Source organism: Podarcis pityusensis, assembly GCF_964106645.2.
Source record: "Podarcis pityusensis genome assembly, chromosome: 1".
Taxonomy (NCBI): domain Eukaryota; kingdom Metazoa; phylum Chordata; class Lepidosauria; order Squamata; family Lacertidae; genus Podarcis; species Podarcis pityusensis.
The window spans coordinates 36,017,952-36,030,742 of NC_138028.1; the positions used below are offsets into that span (position 1 = coordinate 36,017,952).

General features: G+C 37.8%; 1 protein-coding gene across 12 annotated transcripts in view; it reads left to right on the forward strand.

Moving 5' to 3' along the window:
- Positions 1 to 12,791, forward strand: part of HECTD1 (HECT domain E3 ubiquitin protein ligase 1) — a 63,915-nt gene that overhangs the window by 17,268 nt on the left and 33,856 nt on the right. For 6 of the 12 annotated variants that reach the window (XM_080977318.1, XM_080977313.1, XM_080977310.1 and 3 more), the window contains exons 3-14: positions 1,980 to 2,214; positions 3,220 to 3,447; positions 4,481 to 4,762; positions 5,106 to 5,394; positions 5,603 to 5,679; positions 5,767 to 5,865; positions 6,615 to 6,729; positions 7,562 to 7,736; positions 8,097 to 8,235; positions 8,702 to 8,872; positions 9,492 to 9,714; positions 9,803 to 9,847. In XM_080977318.1, coding sequence (XP_080833444.1) covers positions 1,980 to 2,214; positions 3,220 to 3,447; positions 4,481 to 4,762; positions 5,106 to 5,394; positions 5,603 to 5,679; positions 5,767 to 5,865; positions 6,615 to 6,729; positions 7,562 to 7,736; positions 8,097 to 8,235; positions 8,702 to 8,872; positions 9,492 to 9,714; positions 9,803 to 9,847 — 2,078 coding nt within the window. The remainder of the gene's footprint in view (positions 1 to 1,979; positions 2,215 to 3,219; positions 3,448 to 4,480; positions 4,763 to 5,105; positions 5,395 to 5,602; positions 5,680 to 5,766; positions 5,866 to 6,614; positions 6,730 to 7,561; positions 7,737 to 8,096; positions 8,236 to 8,701; positions 8,873 to 9,491; positions 9,715 to 9,802; positions 9,848 to 12,791) is intronic. The other 6 variants (XM_080977320.1, XM_080977312.1, XM_080977316.1 and 3 more) reach the window with 5 other exon arrangements.

Genomic DNA, 12,791 nt, shown 5'->3' on the forward strand with positions numbered 1-12,791 from the left:
GGTGCCTTGTGGCAGCTCATGTATGGGCTGTTCCGAATGGTGGGCGGGCACATACAAAACTCTGGAGAAGCCACCATATAGAGGAAGTACAAAATAGTTCCATGGAAGGTATATTGTGTGAAACAGCCTTTAGAAAGGTAGAATGGTGATGATAGTGAAACATATTGCTGATTAATTTCATATTTTTTCAATATTATGCCTCTTTTCTTATCACAGTAGTAATTTGGGCGATTATTTTGTACCTATTTGAATTGGAGTATGTACAAAAAACTTGATTCACTTATCTTGCTGCCATTTCATTACAAAATTTAAAGGCATTTAGCTCCTTAACTTATTTGATCTTTTCCAAGTTCAGAGTTTTTAAAGAAAAAGGTTTTATTGCTTTAGGCAAAGCAATTTTCTGTGCGCAATCATTATTGTGGAATGAAAACTCAGAATTGAGTAGACAAATCTGATTATGGAGTGAACATACAGAATAACACAAACATGCACTTCATGTGTCATAATCGTAATTTATTTAGTGTTCTAGCAGTCCAGGAAGGAATGTAGGAAAACTGCCTTATACTGACTCAAACCATTCATCCTTGTAGCTCACTGCTGTCTACATTGACTAGCAAGTGGTTATCCAGGGTTCTTGCCCAGCCCCACCTGAATGTAAGATCCATCTTGAGAGATCCTACTCCAGCTGCCCCTGCCAAATGCAGTTGAGTCCCTTTTAGTTCTGGTTATAGAATAGCCTTTCCAGGGAGTCTGGTACAATTTTTGTAGTATTTTAAGCACTGAGTGAAGAGCTTTCCATTCACGTAGGGCTTTTACATATTTTTGTTAGGCTGTGCTTCATTTTAAATTCATTTTAATTTTAGGGGTGCAAGGTTCTTTTTTAAAAAACCCCAGTTGTATAGTTTTACTCTTTAATGGGTTTATGGTTTCCAATATAGTTCAACTTTTTAAAAACTTACTTATTGTAACTCACCTAGAGAACTTTGTTAAGTGGAGGCAATGTCATAATAAATACCAGAAAGTGCTGGGATTGAACATGGACCTTTTGCATTCAAAGCATGTAGGCTACTGTTCAGCTGTGGCACTCCCCCAATATTTAGTGCATGACAATATCCAACATACACACACACACACACACACACACACACACATTTGATCTTGAACCTATTATTCAACCTAGGCAAGGAGGAGAACTGAGCGTTATCCTCATTATGGCAAGCCTTCATGTACTCAAAGGTTTATCAAGTTAGTATGTCATATGTATAAGAAGGCATTAATTTAACTATCAGACAAAAGAACTGAAATCTGTCAAAATATGTTTCAGATGTGCAGAGTGGTCTCTATTGTCATTTGCTTGTAGCGGTTTTGTTACCTTGAATTACTGGATTTTGACTTTTAATGGAGGTTTACTATGTAACTGAAAGTAAAGCATAGGTCCTCTGTAAGTTCAGAAAAAAATACACAAAAATATTTTCACATACAGGCTTTTAACTAGTTTAGATTTCCTTTTCCATTCCAGATATAGATGGTGTGCTTATAACCAGAATATATGTCTACAGTTGTGGATATTGGTTTGGATCCAAAGTTGTTTGTGTGAGTCAAAGGCAGTTATGCACTTGCAGGAAGGTCCCTCCAATTGTTAACTGTTCTGTTTTCATTTTGTAGTCTCCTGTGCCACGAGTATCTTACAGAGGGTCAGCCAACTATTAGGAACATTTTTTTGCAGAGGGAGACTCAGACAGTGGGCAAGTGTTCTGTTCATGAAACTGAAATTAGTATTGAAGCCCATATCTGTGACCCCAGAACAGTTTGTAATCATTTTATTTTGTCTAGATGTTAAATCTAGACAGTGGCTCATAAAATCTTTCATAGAATTGTAGAGTTGGAAGGGACCCTGAGACCCCCTGCAATGGTGAAGATCACAGAAATGTATATGGAAATGTGTATGTTAGTGATGAGTAATCTGTCTCTTCTTGCAGATGTCCCCCTCGTACCTTTTTGCCAGCACTGTGCAAAATATTCCTTGATGAAAGTGCTCCTGACAATGTATTGGAGGTAACAGCTCGTGCTATAACTTATTATTTGGATGTGTCAGCGGAATGCACTCGACGGATTGTGGGAGTGGATGGTGCTATCAAAGCACTTTGTAATCGTTTAGTAGTTGTTGAGCTTAACAACAGAACCAGCAGAGACTTGGCTGAGCAGTGTGTAAAGGTATGGTGTATTAATTTTCTTTCGTTACAGAAAATAAAGCTCCATGATAAGAAAATGTTTTTATAATAGTTGTCCACTTACAAGACCAGGACATAATTGCTTTAAATTTTGATATTTTAAGCAAAACAATAAAACTTCTGCAAAAATATACCCTTATCCCAAACAGTCTCAAGTAGATGCCTTAGTGGACAAATTGTCTTGAAAAGTGGGAAATCTAATTGCATTTCCACAATTGCTATTAACATTATTTGTAAAAACCTGCGTGAGATCCTGTTTGTGGATCTTCTGCAACGTATCTTGCTTGGCGCATAGATATTTGAACCTTGAGACTGCTAAAGCCATATATGACATAGCCCGTTAAAACTCATATGTCTTATCCAGTTACCTTAGGCTTGTGTATCTTCCAGACACAAACTGCTTCTGGTGTTCTAATATTAGATATGCATAACACTTTTTTAAACTGGGGCCCTGTTCAGTTGTTAGAAAACTGTAAATGTGTAGGAGGTGCATGCCTGTGTGCTCCAGTTCTGCCCCCCCCCCGCTCCCCACTTGCCAAATTGAGCTTCAAGGTCTGAAAAGAACTTGTACGTGTGTCACCCCAGGGCTCCTGATCATGGATTCATGCATGCTTATAAACTCCCTTCAGATCTTTGTGCTCAACAGGGTAATGTTGGGGTGGAGGGGCAGGGCCAGCTTACACATCCCCCAATCTGTTAAATGTTTATAGCTTTTTTGGCACCATGAGAGGTGTAATGCATTCATACTGACGATTTTGATCAATAATATTTTTAAATAAAAAGTGAGAATTGAATTGGAAAGAATGCATGGAACTGCAAAAAGAACGAAACATATAATAAAGAAATTGGGCATAAACAAGATAAGATCAACATTCTCTAATCAGGAATTTCTGAAACAGAAAAGATGTGGAAAGAAGTATTACAAAAAACCTGGGAAAACAGCATGCTTTGTTGTATGATTGTCTGTGTAATTCCATTTTCATTCTAGGTGTTGGAACTCATCTGTACCCGTGAATCAGGCGCTGTGTTTGAAGCAGGGGGGCTGAACTGTGTGTTGACATTTATTCGTGACAGTGGGCACCTGGTTCATAAAGATACATTGCATTCTGCTATGGCTGTAGTGTCCAGACTCTGTGGAAAAATGGAACCTCAGGATTCCTCATTAGAGATTTGTGTTGAATCCCTCTCGAGTCTGTTAAAACATGAAGACCATCAGGTAAACAATTTAGAATATGTATTTGAAAGCACTGTATATAGGTTACTCCAGAATTGAGAACTGTATAACAAATATTACAAAGAATTTAGTTCATATTGCCAGCACTGGCTAGTGCAAGTAAACAGTTGTATGGTAGTAGGATGTATGGTAGTAGGATTAATTTCAATTAGCATGAAATCCTTGGCTCTAATGTAACTTTAATTTTTTATTCCTATGGGGAATTAGAGGGATTGCAGTTGGCTTTTTTATGGAAACGGGAAGGGAAAAAATGTTCTTTTTTACATGTGCAAGTTATATTTTACTCATGGTGATCAGTAAACAGTGATCTGGTTACACTTTGTGCTTTAATTTAATTTCACATAGAGTGAAATGAAAGCCAAAGAGTTTCCTCCATAACTGCAAACTTTTGCACAAATGAAGGCTTTGGGACTGCCATAGAACCTGCCTAATTTTTATGCAGACTCTTGCACAAGCTTTTGTGGAAGTATTTATGGAAAAGCACTAGCTGCTATTTAAGCTTAAGATAGTGCACATGGTATCTCCTCCCCATTTTATCTTCACATAAATCCTGGGAGGTAGAAGAGAAAGTGATGTCAAAGGTCACCAGTGAGCTTTGTGGCTGAATGTAGATTTGACTCTGGGTCTCCTGGGTCTTAGTCTGATACTTTTAACCACTATACCACAGTAACTCTCTAATGAGGATTTGTGGTATTCTTTCTTAGGTGCTAGGATTTGCACTTGAACAGTTGTGTGGATGCTGTTTGGGTCAGAGATTATTCACCCCATATCTGTAACGTAATGCTGTGTCTCATTTCCCCAATTACAATCCCTATGTAGAACTTGCATTAGAAAATGACTGTTGTCGTAAAAGAAATCATTCATAGCTAAGAAAGTATAGAAGCTGTGGATTGATTTGAAACAGTGTTCTTGTATAATTTACTAAATGTCAATATTGATGCTTTTATTTTAAATTTGCCGTCTTTCAAATCTTGGTCTGTGTGATACTTTTTAACCATATGATTTGTTTCTTCAGGTTTCAGATGGTGCACTGCGTTGTTTTGCTTCGTTAGCTGACCGATTTACACGCCGTGGAGTTGATCCAGCGCCATTAGCCAAACATGGGCTAACTGAGGAGCTATTATCTCGAATGGCTGCAGCAGGTGGCACAGCTTCAGGACCATCTTCAGCCTGTAAACCTGGCCGGAGTAGCACAGGAGCACCATCTGCAACTGCAGATTCCAAATTAAGTAACCAGGTGTCAACTATTGTAAGCCTGTTATCAACACTCTGCAGAGGATCTCCAGTAGTAACACATGTAAGAATTTCTTTGTTAAATATCTATTTTATTAAAAATTAAGCTTTACTTCTTGGCAGATATTGTATGTATGTTCTTTGTTTCTTTAATTTTCTGTCATCATCATAAATAAGAATAAATTTGTGTAGACCTTCGTTTATTTCACATTCTAAAATCCTTAAAATGTTAATTGTTACTGCTACATTTGAACTTTGCTTATACTCTCTCCCTCAGCTCCTTTGGGAGGAAGGATGGAATGTAAATTGAAATAATAATAATAAATAATAAATTTAGCTTTTTTATATGGAGATGCAATCCCTTTCTCATTGGATTTTCTAAAGTCCTGTATATTTTTATTGTTCAGACTTTTAATTATTTCCAGGATCTCCTAAGATCTGAGCTTCCAGATTCTATAGAGAGTGCATTGCAGGGTGATGAAAGATGTGTACTTGATACCATGCGTTTGGTAGATCTTCTTTTGGTGCTACTGTTTGAAGGACGGAAAGCCTTGCCAAAGTCTAGTGCTGGATCTACAGGCAGAATCCCAGGATTGCGTAGACTTGATAGTACTGGAGACCGTTCCCATCGGCAGCTGATAGATTGCATCCGCAGCAAAGATACCGATGCCCTAATAGATGCTATTGACACAGGTGGTAAGCAAATGACCTTTATTTGACATTGTAATTTCTAGTTTGCTTCTTAATGTTTATCTCTATAATGGATGGGCTATAAGAATAATATTTTTGTTGAAAATTATTTTTAGCTTGTTTGATATGCAGGGTAGAATACTGAGACTTAACATTTTGTTTTCATTTATATCGTTGCAAACATATAATGACACTTTCTTTTCCACTTCTCTAGCTTTTGAAGCAAATTTTATGGATGATGTAGGACAAACTCTCTTAAACTGGTCCTCTGCTTTTGGAACTCAGGAAATGGTAAACAAGGAAAAGAAATATTATTTTGATTTTCTGCATAAAGGAAATGATGCAAGTAAAAATAAACTATTGCTCATCTGTAAACAGGTTGAATTTCTCTGTGAACGAGGTGCTGATGTTAATAGGGGTCAGCGGTCATCATCCTTACATTATGCAGCATGTTTTGGAAGACCTCAGGTAGCAAAGGTGATTTTTAAATATTTATCTTTTCTATCATAACAAATCATTCCATTCCTTATCAGCATTTAGACCAGCTGAATTATGTGTTTTTTAAAAGTGTCCTGTCCCTTAATACTTCATGTTTGGCATATGCAATTTTTATTTTTTGGAAACACATTTATTTAGTGTGTGTTTGTGCCCTTGGCAAATATGAAAGTTGTGCAAAACTCTTCACAAAAACATAATAATGTAACATATCTCACCATCTCAATAGCTGCCTTCAGGCAACCCTCAGTGATCTGGATTATTTTGCGCAAGAGCAGTGTATATGTCCTCCTTCCTTCTGTAAAGCATTCCTTAGTTTTTGAAACAAAAACCAGTTTGCTATGATGAAATCAGAAACCAATTTATATTGTCTTGTAGAACATCTCCCCTTCCACCACTGTTCCCCATCCACACAAAATCAAAAACATTAACCATTTGGTTCTTACATTCTCCAGAGAATGTAACCATTTGCTGAACCAGCAAATTAGTAGGAGTGCTTACTCCAAACTAGAATCAATTCTGGTTTGGAGCAATAATTCAAACTGTAGCCAGCTGGTTTAGATATCACAACATATTGTGACTTGATTCAAATAGTAAGTAAGGGATGGTGCCCTTTAGGAGAGGGAGGGAGGAAGTCATTAATCTGTTCTGTGCATAGTCAGAGGAACCTAAATTGTACCATTGACATACTGAGTAGCGTTTTTATTCCAGTAATAATAACTTGCTTTTAGACTCTCTTGCGACATGGTGCCAATCCAGATTTGAGAGATGAAGATGGAAAGACTCCTTTGGACAAAGCTCGTGAAAGAGGGCACAGTGAAGTAGTGGCTATTCTTCAATCTCCAGGTTAGTGTAAAAAGATTCCAGGAAGTTTTTGTCAAAGTAAAGCAATGGTTGAATTTAAGTTGAATTTAATAAGGTAGAATTCAATCTGTGCCATAAGATAGCATTTTTTTTAAAAAAAAAATATACTGCTGAAATATTATCAGTTTGATTATTTATTATCAGTTTTCTTGAAATAGACTGCATTCAGCCATAAGCTCACTGTTGCCCTGTTTCAAAACAAATGGAACTAGTATAAGAGATGGTTTTTTCACGTAGCTATGACAGCCGAATGTCCAGAAAAAAATGCCATAATAGTCTGTGGCATAATATTTTTGTGGGGGTTAGGGCAGAAGAGTAACAACAGCCTGACATGGCAGTGTCTTGTCTCACTTCTTTCTGAAGCTTTACATGCAGCTATCAACTATGGTATGAGCAGGCCAACTGAAATCCTGCTGTAGGCGCAAGCACACAAAAACAAAACATTTTAGGTGGTGGATGAGAAGGAGAATGGGTTGGGTTACAACCCTCTTCACGTGACAGAGGCAGGAAGGCAAGGGTTTTTCTTTAAGATTCTTTGTACTTCTGTAAAACTTGGGATTCCTCCAGAGTCTGCCAATACCTCTGTCTTTGCATGGACACTGCCTTTTCAGCTATATAACCATGTGCACTCTTCCCCAGAGATAGGAAATAGAATATAAGATGTAGATCCTAATACTAGACAAATCTATAGTAGTCTATTGTGGAGATTCTTATCCTAGTCTGTATCTGCATTGGAAAGGAAATTGTTTATATGTGGTTTCTTTAAAACAATTTTGAAACTCATAACAGTGTTAATAGTGGTCTACAATTATAGGTGACTGGATGTGTCCAGTTAACAAAGGCGATGAAAAGAAAAAGAAAGATTCAAACAAAGATGAAGAAGAATCAAATGAGCCCAGAGGTGATCCAGAAATGGCACCAATATATTTGAAAAGACTGCTGCCTGTGTTTGCTCAAACTTTTCAACAAACTATGCTGCCTTCAATAAGGTACAAAGGGGAAAGGGCTGTGTGTACATGTGGAGATTCACATGCTATATTGTGTGGCTAGAATACTTTCAAGGATCTGGATTTTCAAGAATGACCAAGCCAAAAGCAAAGCAAAATCTGGATGATTTATATATGGTAGTATGTTGAATGGAATTCGAAAAACGCAAATCAGCAATGACCCAACTCCAAGTCCAGCTTGTAGCTTGGCCAGAATCAGAATATTTTGTTACCTGATGATAACAATAGACAGCATGTAAAGTGGGTAGCAATTCAATGCATTTACCAATATGTTGTGCTCTTCTAAGTATGTATGTTTCCCGTTTCATTCTTTAAAATATTATTTCTCTCTCTTTCTAAAAGGAAAGCAAGTCTTGCTCTCATTAGAAAAATGATTCATTTTTGTTCTGAAGCTCTTTTAAAAGAGGTTTGTGATTCTGATGCTGGGCATAATTTGCCTACTGTTCTGGTAGAGATCACTGCTACTGTTCTAGATCAAGAGGTAATTGTTATCTTTCTATTTCTTTTCTTTTCTAATGACATCAGTTTAGTTTTTATGTGTGGTGGAGCATTGAAATGCTTAGTTCAGGAAGTTACTGGAAGTTTAAGAACAAATTAGATGTGCCTCTGAATAGATTAGATTAAGTGGATTCAATATAAGAAGCAAAGAGATTGATTGTGATGCTTCGTATAGAAATATCCCATTGGAATTGGGATTGATTGTGATTCCCTGTTGGGTGTACAGTAGGTTTGTTAATCTGTGAAATGGCCCTACATTTCTTGTCTCAGGAAGGATTACTTCTCAAAAATTAGACTTAACACTTTCCTGCAGTGGTATGGCCATGAGTGATTGCCTTTCTGTTGGGAGTGGTGGGTGTTAATTATGTAATAAATGTTTAACTGTACATCAAGATATACAGTGAATTACTGTACATCCCAATTAATTTACTTCTGTGCAACTTTTACAGGATGACGATGATGGCCACTTGCTAGCATTACAGATTATAAGAGATTTGGTTGATAAAGGAGGTGACCTGTTCTTGGATCAGCTCGCTAGGCTTGGTGTGATAAGTAAAGTTTCAACTTTGGCAGGACCAACCTCTGACGATGAGAATGAAGAAGAATCTAAACCAGAGAAAGTAAGTACGCAATATTTGAATCCATATATGTCCCAACTGCTGTCTGGGATGCGTTAATGTGAATAAATATCAGTGAAAATACATTAAATTCTAGTAATGGGTTGCTGGACCTAATGTGTTAACACTCATTTAAGAAACTTTTTTGGTGCTGCAGTCTGTTGCCTTCTGCTTGGATAGGAGAGAAAAGAGCAAACTTGTCTTGTGTCTCTAGTATGCTTTTAAGATACAGTGGTATCTCGGGTTACATACACTTCAGGTTACAGACTCCGCTAACCCAGACATAGTGCTTCAGGTTAAGAACTTTGCTTCAGGATGAGAACAGATGAAATCGTGCTCTGGCGGCGCGGCGGCAGCAGGAGGCCCCATTAGCTAAAGTGGTGCTTCAGGTTAAGAACAGTTTCAGGTTAAGAACAGACCTCCGGAACAAATTAAGTAACGTAACCAGAGGTACCACTGTACCAGTTTTTAAGTGTCTTTCCGTATATTATATTCAGACAGTTTCTGCTGAAATTCTAAGTGTTTATGTAAGAGTGTAGCCTGCAGGTATACTTGTTGTGTTTTACAATTTATTCCTTAAGGAATTCCACAGCCCATGAATTTAAACTATCTTGCTTTACAGGAAGACGAACCTCAAGAAGATGCTAAAGAGTTGCAGCAGGGTAAACCCTATCACTGGAGAGACTGGTCAATCATTAGGGGAAGAGACTGCTTGTATATTTGGAGTGATTCTGCAGCTTTGGAGCTATCAAATGGTAGCAATGGCTGGTTCAGATTTATATTGGATGGGAAGCTAGCTACAATGTATTCCAGTGGCAGCCCTGAAGGAGGATCTGATAGTTCAGGTACAATGTTGTTCTCAACTAATACTTTAAAGATATCATAAGAATCTTACATTTTATATATTTGATTTTGAGACATTCTTTTTTACAGGAATTGGCTCACTAAATAGTAAAGGATGTAAACAGGTGGAAGGTGGTCAGTTTATTGTGATGCTTTTGTCAACTAGCATGTGACAGCAACTGACTTCTTTGTAACTGTGTTCAGTGAACATCTTAGCTTCATTCTGTCTTCATTTCTTTCCATGCATACTAATATTAGTCAAACAGTAATTAAAAGGCAATATTTAGTGGTAATCCACTGCATTTCAGGTAAAGCAAGTTGGAATGATGATGACGTGGCTTGCAACTTGCTAGCAGAATGAAATTGCATGTGTGTGAAAAGTGGTGCAAAGTTTCTCATCAGGTGGATCAGAACTGAGAAACTGAAAGACATTGAGCTAGAAGTTTCACATTGTACTTAAGCTATCTGTAGCTCTTAAACATAGTTGATATTGCTTGCTGCCCCCTTTTCACTGCCAAGTGTGCAGTGAATTGTAAGATTGCTTTATTCCGTTGAACAATTGCTGTAATAGATCTTCTGATTCAAATTCTCAGGAAATTGCTTTTTCCAGTAGTGTGAGGCTACAGGCTGGTTCTGATGCTTTGGTCAAAGCTTTTCTGTTCAGTTCTTAAACTCTACTTATTCATAAAATAGCTTTTTAATTATCTCATGCTAATTTTATCAGTTTTTAGATTTGGGGTGATAGAATTTAAAGCTATAGCAACATAAGGCTTATAGCAACATAACTTGGCAGTATAATTTTCAGCTAATTTCCTGATCTGCAGGGATCATGTAAATGCAAAGCCAGCTATCTCTGCTTTCATATCCACTTTTTGACACCTTATCAGTTGTAATGGATATGTATAAGTCCAACACAATCATCAAATTTGCGGATGATACAGCAGTGGTGGGGCTCATTAGTGAGAACGATGAGAGTGCTTATAGGAAAGAAGTACAGGGGTTAATTCAATGGTGTAAAGAAAACAATCTTATGCTTAACACCAAAAAAACCAAAGAACTCATAATTGACTTTAGGAGAAAGAAAAGTGTATTTTTACCATTGCACATAAATGGCGAGGAGGTGGAGAGGGTTAGTAGTTTTAAATACCTGGGCATTTACATCTCTGAGGACCTCTCATGGACTGCAAATATTAATATGGTTGTGAGGAAGGTGCAGGGGAGGTTGTATTTCCTGAGAATGCTCAGGGGACTGAATCTATCTCAGCACCTACTTCTGTCCTATTATCACAGTACCATCGAGAGTGTCTTAACCTATAGTATATTATCGTGGTATGGGAGCAGCTCTGAAACGGATAAAAAAGCTTTACAGAGAATAATTAAAATTGCCCAGAATGTTATTGGGCTCCAACTACCAACCCTGGATGAGATCTTCACGTCTCGCACTTTGAAGAAGTCACACAATATCCTGAGAGATCCCACCCATCCTGCTCACAACTTCTTTGAACTGTTGCCTTCGGGCAGAAGATATAGGACAATGAAAACACGAACCACACGCCTTCTGAATAGTTTCTATCCAAGAGCTCTGATTGCACTAAATAATGATCTCAGGGCCAGTTGCAAGAAATAGCAAGCAGGGAGTAGGAAGGAATGAGACAGGTTTTTAGGTTATGTTATGCCTTTAATAGGTTATGTTACATTCTGGAGTATGATATGTTTTTATAGATTATGTCTGAATAGGATGAGAGTGTTGGAGATACGTGCAAATGTGTATGTGAACCCGGTCTTTGGGTGGGTGTTTGATTTTCGTTGTTGTGTATACTGTGTATATACGGACAATGACAATAAATTTATCTTAAATCTTAAATCTTCATTTATAATGGATACCTGTTTATAATGCTGGACTATAGAGACCTGGTAAAGTAGTAGGCTGGCTACATGAGTTTCTGAGATTTGGGCCTAAGGACAATGGAATGGGAGCCAGAGATAGGACCCAGCCAGACTAGCTGACCGTTTGCCCATGCAAATCCCATATCTACTGCAAGGGTTTAATAGTCCTTCAGGTCAGGCCAATCAGCTGGCTGCTTAGGGAGCGGCCTCAGAACCTAAAAAGAGTTCCCAGCCTTCTTCCCCTGGGAACTTTTTTTTTTTTTTTTTTTTTTTGGTCACACTGCATGGCTTAACACAAGGCACAGTAGAACTCTTGATTTGAAGGTTCCCAGTTGCTTGTGACAAAAACACTTGTAGTCAGAGATTATGTCATTCTTGTGAATATCCTAGGTCAGGCATGGCCAAACTTGGCCCTCCAGCTGTTTTGAGACTACAATTCCCATCATCCCTGACCACTGGTCCTGTTAGCTAGGGATGATGGGAGTTGTAGTCCTAAAACAGCTGGAAGGCCAGGTTTGGCCATGCCTGTCCTAGGTGATGAATTACTTGTCTGTCTACAAAAGAAAACAGGCAGCCAAAAAGTAAAGGAGTGAGTTATACATATTTGGGAGACTGCCCTGGTCCACAGAAGTATAGAAGCTTGTAAACTTAAAGGTCAATCCCCTCTACCTGCTCAGAAAAATACTGTGAACTTCCAGGGTGGAGAGCATTGAGTGAGAATGGGGAACTATAGTAAGTAATCTTATTGTCTGGAAAGGGAACTTATGAGTTAACATTGAATGCCTAAGATTGTTCTTTTTACATTTTTGTGAGGGATGGAGGATGACAAGCTGTGATGGTATTACATATGTGATTTTGCATTTCTGCATAGTGCCATTGTTATAATGGAAACCTCAGCAGTTGTATATGGTCATTGTGCATATGAAAGCACAACTTGAAATAAGCAGGGCTTCCATGAAAGTCTAACCGGTTCTTGAGGTGATGGTATGAGGCCATATGAACCAGCCCTAAATGTCTACTTAAGGTACTTTGGACATGACCGTATAGCAAAACTCAACTTCATTAGCTGTCAGTAGTGTCTGCCCAATCAACATGGGTAATGTGTATTTTATCATTTAGACATTGTAATGAATTTTATTTTCAAAGAAAGATAAATTTAAAATGTAGTAGTAAATACATAAACATAAAATGT